Source organism: Lycium ferocissimum, chromosome 10 (genome assembly GCF_029784015.1).
Source record: "Lycium ferocissimum isolate CSIRO_LF1 chromosome 10, AGI_CSIRO_Lferr_CH_V1, whole genome shotgun sequence".
NCBI lineage: Eukaryota > Viridiplantae > Streptophyta > Magnoliopsida > Solanales > Solanaceae > Lycium > Lycium ferocissimum.
In genome coordinates, this window is record NC_081351.1 from 6,269,742 (window position 1) to 6,284,970 (window position 15,229).

The window sequence follows — 15,229 nt, forward strand, 5'->3', positions numbered from 1 at the left end:
ATGACTTCATGATTTGGAGTATTTTTAATGTAAACACATTTGTCACACTCATTAATCTTAAATCCATTTGCCAACATTGTTTGGTCAAATTTCGCATGTCATTGTTTGGGTGCTTGTTTAAGTCCATAAAGTGACTTAACAAGTTTGCACACTTTCCTTTCTTTACCAGGAACCACAAAACCCTCAGGTTATTCCATGTAAATTTCTTCCTCCAATTCTCCACTTAAGAAAGCTGTCTTGACATCCATTTGATGGATTTCAAGACCATATACGGCTGTCAGTGCCACTAACACCCGAATAGATGTTATCCTTGTTACCGGCGAATATGTGTCAAAGTAATCAAGGCCTTCTTTTTGTCTATAACCTTTGACCACAAGTCTTGCCTTATATTTGTCAATAGTGCCATCAGCTTTCATTTTCCTTTTAAAAATCCATTTTGATCCTAAAGGTTTATTTCCAGGAGGAAGATCAACCAATTCCCATGTGTGGTTATTCAAAATTGATTCAATTTCACTATTGACTGCCTCTTTCCAAAATGTTGAATCAGAAGAAGACATTGTTGCTTTAAATGTTTGAGGCTCATTTTTTAAGCAAGAATGTCACAAAATCTGGTCCAAAGGAAGTAGATATCCTTTGACGTTTGCTACGCCTTGGATCCTCTTCACTTGGTTTACTTTCCTTTGGTTCTTCTCGCGCCGTTTAGATCATTCACCGACGACTCACATTCGCTTTATACGGATAAATATTTTCAAAGAATTCAGCATTATCTGATTCAATTACCGTATTAACATGAATTTCGGGATTGTCCGATTTGTGAATCAAAAACCGACAAGCTTTGCTGTTTGTAGCATAGCCAATAAAAACACAATCCATCGTTTTTGGTCCGATTTTTACCCTTTTGGGCAAAGGAACTTGGACCTTTGCTAAACACCCCCACACTTTAAAATATTTCAAGTTGGGTTTTCTTCTTTCCATAGTTCATATGGAATAGATTGTGTTTTGCTGTGGGGCACCCTGTTGAGTATTCGATTAGCTGTAAGGATAGCTTCCCCCCACAAGTTCTGCGGTAAACCGGAACTTATTAATAAAGCATTCATCATTTCCTTTAATGTTCGGTTTTTCCTTTCCGCAATTCCATTTGATTGTGGTGTGTAGGGGCGTAGTTTGATGAATAATTCCATATTCTAAACATATCTCTGCAAAAGGAGATTCGTATTCTCCACCCCTATCACTTCTAATCATTTTTATCTTTTTATTCAATTGATTTTCCATTTCGTTCTTGTATTGCTTAAATGCATCAATTTCTTCATCCTTACTATTAAGCAAATACACATAACAATATCGAGTGCAATCGTCAATAAAAGTTATAAAATACTTTTTCCCACCGCGTGATGCTATTGACTTCATATCACATATATCTGTGTGGATTAAGTCTAAAGGATTTGAACTCCTATCAATAGAATTATATGGATGTTTAACAAACTTAGATTCAACACAGATTTCACATTTTGATTTATTACACTCGAATTTAGGCAATACTTCTAAATTAATCAATTTTCGCAAAGTTTTGTAGTTGACATGTCCTAAACGAACATGCCATAAATCATTTGACTCCAATAAGTAAGACGAAGCTGAATTCTTATTAATACTGTCAACAACCATTACATTGAGTTTGAAAAGGCCCTCGGTGAGGTAGCCCTTTCCTATGAACATATTATTCTTACTTATTACAATTTTCTCACTAACCAGCACGCACTTAAACCCATTTTTGACGAGTAGTCCGGCTGAAACTAAATTCTTCCTAATTGTTGGAACGTGCAAAACGTTGTTGAGAGTTAGCACCTTGCCGGAAGTCATCTTCAGAAGTATCTTCCCATATCCTTCAACCTTGGCTGTTGCAGTATTTCCCATAAACAGTTCCTCTTCGAGTCCAAATGGAGCATAGGTTGCAAATGCTTCTTTTACAAATAAGAAACATGTCGAGGTACCATAATCAAGCCACCACTCTTTTGGGTTTCCAACCAAATTGCACTCCGATAGCATTGCACACAGATCATCCATGTCATCATTCTTCTCCACCATATTGGCTTGTCCCTTTCCCTTGTCCTTTTTTGAGAGATGACAATCTGGGGCTTTGTGGCCAGCTTTCCCACAATTATAGCAATTGCCCTTGAATTTTTTCTTGTTCTGCTCCTTACTCTCTCCAAAAGGTTTCTTCCTTTTCTTATTCTTTTTCGAGCAAATTTTTCTTCAACGATGTTCGCTCCCATAATCGTTGAATTTCCACGCGACTTCTTTTCAAAGAACTTTATTATCTTCCCCAATCTTCAAGCGAATCACAAGATCTTCCAAATACATTTCCTTACGCTTATGTTTCGTATAGTTCTTGAAGTCTCTCCATGAAGGAGGCAACTTCTCAATCACGTTGCCACTTGAAATGCCTCGTTGATCACCATACCTTCAAAGAATAAGGTCATGGATAAGGACTTGGAGTTCTTGAACTTGGGTTCCAACAAGCTTTTTCGTCCGTCATCTTGTAGTCAAGAAACTTGGCAACCACGAATTTTTTCAAGCACGCATCTTCGCTTTATACTTCTTTTCGAGTGCAAGCCATAATTCTTTTGAAGTTTTGCGTAACCGTAGACATTGTACGTATCATCATCTAGTGCACTAAGGATGTATCCTTTGCACAAAAATCGCATGCTTCCAAGCCTCGAATCATAAAGCGCCGGTTTTCGTGCATTCCTTCTTCGATGAGGAGGATTTTCATTTGTGAACTTCGCATGCCTAGAGTAGTCACCGTAAGAACATTCTTCGCTCGTCATCCTTTGAAGTTGATACCGAAAACTTCCCTGGTTTCTCTGCCGGTGCCATCGCGTGTACAGCAGTTGGACGGCTTGATGATGCAAAATTTGTCGGCCCAACAGTCACGCCAACAGTAGTACTAACAGTAGTACCAGCAGTCGCACCAACAATTGCAGTCCCATTAGGAGCATTAACATCACTTTCTGTTTCCATTCTTCACGGTCAATAATTGACAACCGTTTAATAAATGGCAAATGAAACAACGCTTAACAGAGAAGATATATATATATATATATATATATATATATATATATATTGTTTTTTTTCTTTTTCCAGAATTTGTTTCACGATGAAGTTTTTATGTTCTTCAAATCGCGTCAATCGTTATGAACTTTAATAATCTAACGAAGTTTTTATGTTCTTCAAGTTGGACTAGAAAAATTCCAACGAGAGAAAACCGTAGGTTTTAGTCTCCAAAACAAGTATATACGATTAAAATATATAAGCACTAATTTCCTTAAGATTGTTATCAATCAGTATTACGAAACAAGAACTTAGCAATATTTCCAGAAATCAGTAACTTTACAAAATCAGAAAGTATAAACTAATGTAAAATAGAATCTGAAAAAATAATCAGAAAGAGTATACAAAAATATTTTTAAGGAACAGAAATCCAGCCCACTGAATGCACAGTGTGTCCTTAAGGAAATTATTCCCCTCAAGTACCCGAGGTTGAATGTGGAATATTTCCTCCCAGGATAGAAGGATTTCACTCACTGGTGTGTTGGTACCAAAAACTCCGATGTCAGGCGAACCACTTAACGGCAGTATATCAGACAGAAGCAAACTTTTAAGAGAGTAGAAGAATAGAAAAATATCAGAAAATTCGTAAGTAATAATCTGAATATTAACTGGAATTTATAGCCATTAATGCACTGGTTGGGAAGAGGTTTGCAGCTTTTCAAAAAGGTTTGCAACCTTTCAGAAAATATTCGTGTTAAAAATAAAACTGAGGGAAATTTAAATTAATCCGGGAAAGAAACGGATCGCGGGTCAGTAACGGGTCAGGATCTGGAAATAATTAATTAAATTAAAATTAAAGGAATTTTGGTCCAAAAAGATTATCAATCAATCATTTGACCAAATCCAAATCCGAAGCCGAGCCGAGCGACGACGACACGAGGGGAGACCCTCTTCTTGACCCTTTTAGCAACAAGAAGGAGTGCTTCTACTTTTAAGTAGGAGAACTTTTCTTTCCACCACCTATGAGGGACAAATGCTTATTTCATAAAGCAAAAGGGGACAACTCATTTTCCTTCCACTTCTTTTCCCTCCATTTCCCATTCAACCTATCTATTAAACCCAACACTTTTGAGATATTTACCCTGATGCTATGTCACTTGTGATCTAACAGCTAGATTGCTCTTACCGTGTCCCAGAGGAACCATTTTAAAGCTTGAGAGGAAAAGATGGAAAAAAAAGACGCAATCCTAAACATAGAACCAAAGAAACAAAATGAAAGGCAAAAGATTGGTCTGACAAACAAACAATAGATGAAATAACAAAATCGCAAAGGTTATAACTTGCGTGGATTGATCTCTCTTTAAAGTTTAGTGTCCCGTGAATATGTTTATAGCATTTCTTTGTTGCGTATACACAAAAGAGTGAGTGGACAAGTTCAAATATCACACTCTCGTCTTAAACATTAAATAGATCGTCTACCCATTAATAGACATATTCTCAGCCAAATTCTATTCTCCATTCACAGAGTATAAGAAAATCTTCTAATTAATAGCAATAGTGCATACAAGCAACCAAGAAATTTCAACAAAAGAAACCATCCTAATATAACCCTTCAATAGGTGGTAACTAAAGATAGTTAAAGATGCTCCATCAGACAACATAGTTGACAAAATTACTTGGGTAGTTTGATCAAATACTATACTTCAAGAAGAATGGTTTTCCAAGATGCTAATAATCAGATACTTAAGAAGTTTGCATTAGCAGATATAAAAACATAAAAAAATTTAATAAGTTCATAACCTCAATTACAACTAAAAAAAATTTAATAAGTTCATGACCTCAATTACAACTAAAAAATTTTAATAAGTTCAGAACCTCAATTACAACTAACAGGACAAACTGCTCATGAACCAGCATACTATCATAAACATTTCTCAACTTTCTTAAATAAATTAAAAAATAAAAAAAGACCAATTTCATACTGATACAAGCTCCTAATCGAAAAGACTGAATCCCATGTCATCATCACTTTCTTCCTTAGGTTCTTCCCGTTCACATTACCAAAAGAAAATGTTATTCCAAACACATTTCAAAGTCGGGAAAACTGCAACCATGTATTCAAAATAACTTTCATCTAAAATAGGGTTAATAACACTTTTGGTCCTTCAATTATTGGTTAATTCTAATTTTGATCCTTGTGCTATTTAACTAAGCACATTTAACCTTCAATTAATTAAAATGTACACTTTCAATACATTTGCTTGTGAATATTCACAAATTTACCATAATTATAAGTCGTTCCATCACTCAATATAATTACCCATGTGTTAGATTAAGCTTGTATTGTTACTTCATATTTGATGGCAATATAATTTCTAAAAGTAGTTCAAATACGAACAAATTTTTACATAAAGGACTAAAAACACATTTTGGAATAATTGAAGGTGAGGTGTGTTTCATCATATATCACAAGGACTAAAATAAGAATTTTAGGGACCAAAAATGCTATTATTATCCCTTTAGACTAAGCATAATTTAATTTCTTTCTCATTCACCTTCTTTTCTTCAACATCGCAAGAAGACCACCAAGGAAATTGCTCCGCAGGGGTGGCAACAAAGAATCGCAAAGACCGCCGCCACCAGCACCATCATTCATGATAAGATCACCAAGGTTTCTCTTCTCAGCCAGTGGCAGAGCCACATAGAGCCGAGGGTGTTCATCCGAACCCCCTTGGCGGAAAAAAACACTGTTTTTACAAGGTTAAAATTATTTTTTATGTATATATAGTAGATATTGAACCCCCTTAGGCTTCTTCGTATGTTTACTTTTTTATATTTTGAATCATCTCGGTGGAAATCTTGGCTCCGCCACTCGACAAGTTTAGCAAACAGCAAAGGCCAGTAAGGTTCCACTGTTACATTTGCAACTTTCACCAAAGTCGAAATTTTCTCTGCCTATTAATAGAAGCATAAATCAGTTGTGATTTACATAGCTATAGACAAAGTGGGAAAAAATTATGGGAAAGTGAAATTAATTTGTATGCTTTCTAAAATAGAGTTTAAATTCTGTAGTTTCTAAATATGTATATTATTTTTAAAAAAACTTTGTCCAAATTTGGGGTCAAAATAAAGTAATTTAACTCTCAAAATCCGAACTATGTCACATAATTGGGGCAGAGGGAGTAGTCTTTAGATAAAATAACGTGTGCTTGATATGATGGAGAATATTTTTTGATAATTGGTTTATTTGCCTTGGAAAAAAAAACTAAGAAACCTTTCTTTTGTCATTTTTATCTTCTTTTTTATGAAGTTTTAAATCTCAAACAGTCTTTTAGGTAAAATAACGTATGTTTGATATGACGGAGAATATTTTTTGGAATTTTTTCAGTATTTGGCTGGATGGTAAAAATAAGCTCCCTCTGTCTCAATTTATGTGGTACCATTTGAATTGGCACATCCTTAGATATTTCTGTGACTATAAATCCTTTCATTTCATTAAGGGTAAAAAGAAAATTTTAAAATTAAGTTAGTTTCTAATTAAAGAAAATTGGCATTCTTTATGAGACGGACCGAAAGGTTGTTACTTGGGACAGAATGAGTATTGCATTTGCAGATCTCACCACAGTTGAAATGTTTCTCTGCCTATTAATTATAGTTAAAATTGAAGCATAAATAAGTTGATTTATGTATAGCTATAGAAAAAGTGGGAAAAAAAAATATGGGAAGGAGAAAACATACAGTGATGGGAATGCCCTCATTATTGAGGATTAAACACGCGAAAGTGCAAGCAACTTCTCCCAGCGACATTTTATTAACGTTGTTGTTCCTGTTTTTACTAACCAAAAAAATTAGAAAATGAAGAAAAAAATTGATGAAAATAATTAGCAATTGGCCATTTTTACCTTCGGAAGACAGGGCCCATTTGGCTTAGCTTAAAAAAAGCAGCTTATAAACCGAAAACAGCTTATAAGCCCAAAAAAACAAATTGGGCTACCCCAACTTATTTTTTTCGGCTTATTTGAAGCACAAAATGACTTATAAGTTGGTCAGTCAAACACTCAAAAAAGTTGAAAATAGCTTACAAGCTGTTTTCAACAACTTATAAGCTAAGCCAAATGGGCTCATAAAGTGCTGACTACTAGGGTTTTGTAATTTGGGATAATGGGAGATTGTATTTCTTCACCCAACATTGTCTTTCTTCTCCTTTGTTTGAGATATAAGCACTAACAATTTCTCATTACTTCTAAATTGTTCATGTATATTTTTGTCAAAAGCTGTTAACAAGAAGGCTACAAAGAAGACTAAATGCAGGACAAAAAACGCACCATCGTGAACAATATGTAGGTAGTGTAGCCTGGAAATAATTTCCCCTATGTGATGTTTCAGTGGCGTGCACAGGATTTTTTGTCAGTGGTGTCAAATTATTTTAAACTAAGAAACAATAAATAAAATAATGTAACACCATATGAAGAAAAAAATATATAATAAACATAATTAACGTATATGACTATAACTTAAAAAAAAAAAAAAAAATACTATAACTTTTCTTGATGAGTTTTCTTCTTTTTGAAATGTATTCGAAATAACCTCATTACATCAATTTGATTTCATAAATTTTTCTTAATCAATTTCATTGGCGAGAAAGAAGGTGAAATTAAAAAAAGAAAAAAGAAAAAAAGAACTACACAACTCTAAATAGGGAAGCAACAACATACGTTTCTCTGTCATAAATATATTATTGTCGAAATAGTGACAAATGTGAGTTTGGACCAGATGGCTCAAGTTTTATTAACCTTCAAAAGGTTAGGGGTTCGAACCCGAACGTCTATCATTTTGTAGATAGATGAGGAGCAAAGCTTTTATAAAAATAATAATTGAAGTTGCTCAGATTCGAACTCGTGACCTCACCGTTGAGCTACACGATCAACTATGTCAAGTGGTATCACTTTAAAACAACATATCCTCATGTTTGTGTCTGCCTTTAATTATGTGTACATATTTAGTAAAAATTTCCGACGAAGCAGTTTCACGTGACACCCGTCACAATAAGGTAGATCCGCCCCTAGATGTAAAAATACAACCATGGACGTAAACAATGTAACACTTGTGAGCCAACAATACCCATGAATGGATACTTTGATCCCAGATGTGTGTAAATAATATCTGGAGCTAACAAGTAATGTTGTCTACATGTTAGCTGACTAACTTGATACTAGCTGAAACAACTTGCTACACACACATAACTAAATGAAGAGTTTGGAATATAGTCTACCAACAAATAGATACATTAGTTGATTGTGCATATACTTCTATCATTATTTTGACAAAAAAAAATCAGGCATCTCCAATTTTCAAATCATTGCACGGGCCATCTTTGCCTAGTAGTCTTTAGATAAAATAATGTGTATTTGATATAATGAAGAGTATTTTTGACTCGTTTTTTTTTTTTTTTTTTTTTTGTGTGTATTTGGTTGGATGGTGAAAAAATATTTTTAGGTTAGAAAATTGGATAGTATTTTGATTAAACTTTTGTGTATATTAAAAATTGATAATAATATTTTAAGTGTCGGTCAAAACATTGCTATGAAGTTAAGAATTAACAATTGCTTTCGAGTCTAAGTTGCAGACAGAGCAAATTGATGAGGCTTGATGGGCTTAAATATGAGGCCGTTGCTGCTGGAATATAGGAATCATCATAATATCATTAGGAAGGACAAAACTGCAGAAAAGTCAGAGAAGTCAGAGACTTTTCAACTGTAATCTCTTTCTGTTTGTTTTATTGAATCATATGTAAATCACAAAATTATCACTCAATGAGAAATACAAGACTTGATCAGTTTGCATCAAAAAGTCTTCTAAGCTTACCGACAGATAAAAACCTTAGGTACCTTTATATTATGAACATTATTAGCAAAAATAAGCGGTAAGGATATTTCTAAATTTACTGTAAACTAATCTCTATGTAACGGAGCTTAATTTTTATAAAAAAGTTAGTAACTTCTGCAGTCAGTGGTATTCTACTAAGAGTTCAATTTCTAATTAATTACTATATATATCCACACATAATTAAATTTACATGCATATTTACATATTAAAATTTCATCTGTTTTATCTTAACCAAATCTATAAAAAATTATTTTATATATATATATATATATATATATATATATATATATATATATATATATATATATATATATATATATATATAGCGAAGCGTGAACAAGTTAACTTGTTGAGATATTAGAGAAGAAAAATGGCAACCGTCAAAAGTGAGAAAAGTCACTTATTCTAATAGTTGAATTACCAAAATTTCCATCAAAAGTTAATGAACTTCTATACCTTAAGTACTTAATTATGTTTTCAACACTAATGTACAAATTAAATGTAAGCTATAAAGTTTGTTTTGAAATTTTTTGAAAGTTTATCCAGGTGAATATATCAAAAACCTTCACGTTTTCCAAAATTAGCTATTCAAATTCACATACATGATGTATCATAAATCACAAATCTCAAAAGCAACGTTTACAATTCCTTTGTCATGTGTCTTACACCATTCATTTCAAATAGGATTTGTCTCCCGGACACACGAGCAATTCAACCGTAGGATTTCGTTTTCTTCTTTTCATTCTTACTTCTGTAGGTTTCCCGGTAATAGGATATCGGCGAGAACTCTTACCCATATCTTACCATTTCTTCGGATTTGTCAGCTCTTTATACTTTCTCAACCACTATAGATGTTACTTCCTCCTTTCACTTTTATTTAATTATCCACTTTTGAGTTTGTGAAATATATATATAATATAAAGTTTCAAACCGATGCATGTAGCGCGTATTAAGACTCTCTATTTTCGCAAGATTGCTCTTTATCTTTTTTGTGGTTTTTTTGCCCTTTTCTCCTATTTTTTCTGTTTTTTAAATATTTAAAAGTGGCTAAATAATTACATAATTAACTGAGAAGGTAATTGCATTATTAAATGAGGGGAAGCTTGAAAGTTTCCAGCATATGAACCCACGATTTAACTGTTACCAGAAGCTTAAAAGTTTCCAGCACATTACTATTTCTTTATTGGCAATAGAAGAATGGGCCATTTCAAGGATTGCTGATTTCTTATTTTGCAGGTCCACATTTTTTCTTTCTTTCTAAAAGCTATTCCTACTGTTTTTGTTTCCGTAAAGTGTTATTCCACTATCTTTTTTCTTTAGGTGTATATGTGGAAAACATAATACTTTATTATAAGAATTTTTCCTCCATAACTCATACGTTATATGTATGGTTGGGTTTATAATTTTCGTCAGTTTTAATTTTTGTATTTCTTCGTCATTCATCATCTTCTTCCCATCTTCATTTATAATAGCTATTGCTTTCTCTGATTGTACAACCTGACTTATTTGATTAGGGTAAGCTAATAGATTTTTACTTTTGTGTCTTGATTGCAGAAGAAGATTCACGAAACTTTTAGAATAATTTGGTATGAAGAGCATTACATCATCGAATACATGATTGTTCTCAAAACTCTTAGAAGCTAGATAAGGTATAGTTCCTTTGTCCCAATTTATATGATATTTTTTGCCTCTTAAGAGTTAAATTATGTAAAGTTTGATCAATATTTTAATTTGAAACTAGATTTTGCCATATTGACATGAGAAGATATCCATATTTCAATTTTATAATACTTAGTTGATTTAATCCAACATAAAAGCCAAATTAGTCACATAATTTGGGATGGACGGAGTATATTTTTTTCCCTTTTAACTCAAGGTCTTAGATTGTCCAATTGTTGCTTTTCTTTGGTTTTACCTCTAACTAGGATGAATTTTTATTTTATTTGGTGACATGTAATTAGGGTCGGATTGAATTTTTTTTTTGACAGATTTATAGATTGGTATCTATATATCTATTGTTACAGGATCTACCAAATCAACAAATTATAAATGTTATAAAAGATTCAAAAAGGGATTAAAGAAAAAAAAAAGAATGACAAACAAAAGCTACCACAATTCTTAAAAACTCCCATGTCATTTCTATTCCTACCGATCTATTCCCCATGTACCATTACATGCGAGTTTGCTTTTTAAATTTGAAATCGTCATAAAAAAAAAATCGACAGTTTATAACTGTAAAATATTTCCAGATATTGAGGTATTCATTCCTATAAACTTTTTGTATTTTTTTTTTAATTTTAGGTCGATGTGATCAGAGATAGGCTCCCGGCTAACAAGCACGTGTGTTCATAATTTTTTTATGGACAATGTATTCAATATCTTTGTGTATTAAAGAAGAAAAAAATGGCTGGCTTTAAAATTATTCCTTAATATTTTATTGATCGGCATGTAAATATCATTAGCTTTCTTAAATTGATTTACTTCGTACTTTTCGATTTGTAATTTTTTGAAATTTTAATATTTTTATTTGTGTCAAGTCAATGTTCTTGTATAACATTTATAATTTGTACTGTGCATGAAATCTGGAAGAGAAGTTAATAATTTGTAGAAGAAAGAATAGGGAGGCAAAAAAGTACTAATAATTGGCTCAGAATAGGGGAGGCAAAAAAGTACTAATAATTGGCTCATAACTTCTTATAATTATGGTAATTAACTGTTGCATAGAAAACTTTTCATTTTGTATACTTTGCTACATTCTTATTGAATATGATATATGGCTAATAAATATACAGTTACTCGGAAAAAAACCAAAAACCGTTTTAATTTTGAATCGTAAAAAGGAGTTACTACTAATACATAGTACGCAACTATTCCCTCCGTTCACTTTTAATTGTCCACTATTCTAAAAATAGATTTTCACTTTTACTTGTCCACTTTCGCATATCAAGAGAAAAATAATTTGTTTTTCCTGTTTTGCCCTTAGCATTAATTACTCATTCCAAATCATTTTTCAAATCCAATACAATTATACACCAATTAATATGGATATCATGGTAAAATATGCACTTTATTTATTATTTCTTAAAGGATGTACAAAGTTCATAGTTGACAAGTAAAAGTGAATGGAGGGAGTATTGTTTTGCAGACAAAACCTCTCTTTATTGCATTACTAAATGCACAGCCAAATACTGCAATTGAGAATTGAAAAAATTGGGAGAAAAAATAGGAAGAAGTGGAGTATTAATTATTGAGCCATTTAATATTATTAGAAAGATACATCGAAAATAGAAGGGAAAATACAAAAAAATAAATAGAGAAAAGTCAAAAAAAAAAAAAAGAGAAAAGAGATAAATATGATTCTTGGCTTATGAGAGGTTTAAGACCGACAAACATGTTATGTTATTATTGCCCTTTTTCATCTTTTTTTCTCCATATATTTCTCTTACTTTTCAGTATATCTACAATTGTTATGCTTATTAGCATGTGTTCACTTTTTGTGCATTTATCTGTAAAAATTTATTCCCTCGGAAGAAATAAATATTTTAAGCTAAATGTGGAGATTATCTATATTTTAATTTATTTATGACAAACTTTTTGTATCTTTTATTTTTCTTTCATTAAATCTATGATTCTTATATGTGTAAAAAAAATTCTTTTTCGACCGCGCAAAGCGTGGGCAAGTACACTAGTAATAAATGAAATGCATAATTTACTAATGTACTCATATTAATTGGTGCATATTTTTATTAGATTTTTAAAATGATTTGAAGTAAGTATTTAATACTATGGGTAAAAATAGAAAAAAAAATTATCTTCTCTTGATATGCTAAAAGTGATAAGTAAACCTGAAAATCTATTTTTAGAATACTAGACAAGTAAAAATTAACGGAGGGAGTATTTCAAATTTTCAACAACATTTTTTTTCTAAAAAAAGCCACTAGCTGAAGAACAAATCTGTCATACTTGATGGTGTACCGGGAGGGCTCTAAGGTTAAGCCAGTTGGCCGTACCTTAGCGACCCCCCGCGCCCCCCCGCCCCACGCCGAATTTTGAAGGCCCCATATTTATTTTAAACTCTTATTAATATTATATACTATTGTTATATAGTATATAATTTGTATAAATAATTGTTATAAATAAAAGCGTTACAATATATATTTTTTTCGTTATTTGTTTGAGGTTATTTTATAGCACTAAGTTCATAAATTATAATAATTTTCTTCACTCATTAGTTAGTACATTTGCTTCACTCTTCAAATTAATTTTATCTTTTTATATAGGAACTAAGTTATATACATCGACAACATAATGAATTTCTTTTATGATTTTCTCTGAAACTGCATGAACACAAAAGCATTCATGCACCGGCTTCCTTATAGTGTAATTCATAATATTATACTAGGTTGTTTTCAATTTATTTTTGATACAATTTATTTTTGATATTCACTAATGAGTGCTACTTAATTGAATGAACTACAATCATCGTTTAAATTGATCAGAAGGTGTAAAGATTTTGACATTGTCAATGCTCAAAACTTAAATTGTTCTACGTTATGTACGTTCATTTTTTCCTTTTTTCTTTGGGAAAAGGACACTGTGTGTTCAATGGCCCAAAGTAATGCTGCCAATATTTGGGCCTAATATCCCCAGGAGTCCGCTCGGTCCAAAATAATGCCAAAAAATGGCCGGCCGGCCCAGCAGCCCAAGCGCTTTTAAAAAACAAAAATTAAACTTTTTGTGGCGACTAAAAGTTGCCACTAAAGGCCTGCTACAGAAAAATCAGTATTTTTAGTGGCAATTAAAAACGTCACCATTAAAGGTTAAATATCCTAAAACATGTATAATATGTATATATTTAGTAGTATATACAAGAATGATACAGTTTATATACATATGCTGGAATTATATGTACACATTATATACAAGAATGATATAGTTTATATACATATGCTAGAATTATATATACACTTTATATACAAGAATGATACAGTTTATACACATATACACTTTATATACAAGAATGATACAGTTTATATACATATGTTGAATTAATTATACATTTATTATACATAAATTATATGTTAATTATACATTTATTATGCACATATTCTACAATAATGATATGATATTTATTTTTTACATATACAATAGTGATACATATTATATACCACAATGATATGGTTTCTATAATATATTTTTTATACTTATGATACACTTTCTATACAAGACTGATACATTTTATATACACATGCTGGAATTATATATACACTTCCTATACAAAAATGATACATGTTATATACAAAAACAATACAATTTTCTATTCTATAATACACATTATATATACAAATGATACATATTATATACAAAAATGATGCATACCTTAGTGATTCATATTTTATACAGTTTCTATACAATACAGATAGGTACTGATACATATTTTTATACACAAATGATACATATTATATACAAAAATCGCCTCAGAGTTCTCTGGAATATTTCTTACTAAATATACACATATATATACATGTTTTGGGATATTTAACCTTTAGTGGCGACCTTTTTAGTTGCCACTAAAAAGCCTGATTTTTCTGTAGTAGGCCTTTAGTGGCAACTAAAAATGTCCTTTAAAAAAAAAAAAAGAGTTTGGGCTGTTGGGCTGGCCAACCTTTAGTGGCAACTTTTTAAATCTAAAAAGTCGCCACCAAAGGCTTGCTACAGATTTTGGCTACCGGATGGGAATTGTTTAGAGGCTATTTTTTTGGGTTTGGGAAAATTTGGGCCAGGGCGTGGGTTTATTTTGGACCCAGCGGCCATTTGTGTCCTTTTTCCTTTTTCTTTTGTGATGATAGCCAAATCAAAATTTTCGCTTTGAGTTCAAGACTTCAACATCCGATAATTCACCACTTTAACTTTTTTGCTCTTCTTCCTAGTTTTTTTCTCTCTTTAAATTAACTACTTTTGTCTTAAATGATTAATTTGTTTTTTAGAAAGATTTTTTTTTTTAAGTGTACAAATTTTATAAAATAAATTTAAGGGTCTCTCAATATGATTTCGCCTTAGGCCACGATCCGTTGAGCCACCCCTAATGGTGTAGCTCTATATTACTTCATATTTTTATCAACGGTCGTTGCTCTAAAGAAGGGAAGAATATAAGAAGAACAAAGTGTCTTTAGCATAAAAAAACAACTCTTTCAAAATTTAGAATAAACCTGTCTAACGGCCCGGGTTGACCCGGAATCGGATCGAATCGATTTGAATCCGGACTAGACCAACCTGGGTAGAAGGAGGTAGGGCT

General features: G+C 32.0%; 1 protein-coding gene across 1 annotated transcript; it reads right to left on the minus strand.

The window, feature by feature from the left end:
• Positions 1-5,042: 5,042 nt before the first annotated feature.
• Positions 5,043-6,855, minus strand: LOC132035425 (large ribosomal subunit protein P1-like). Its single transcript, XM_059425701.1, has 4 exons — positions 6,787-6,855; positions 5,930-6,003; positions 5,611-5,738; positions 5,043-5,101 (listed from the first exon to the last, which is right to left on the minus strand). The coding sequence occupies exons 1-4, from the start codon at positions 6,853-6,855 to the stop codon at positions 5,043-5,045; spliced, it is 330 nt and encodes a 109-aa protein (XP_059281684.1).
• Positions 6,856-15,229: the final 8,374 nt, after the last annotated feature.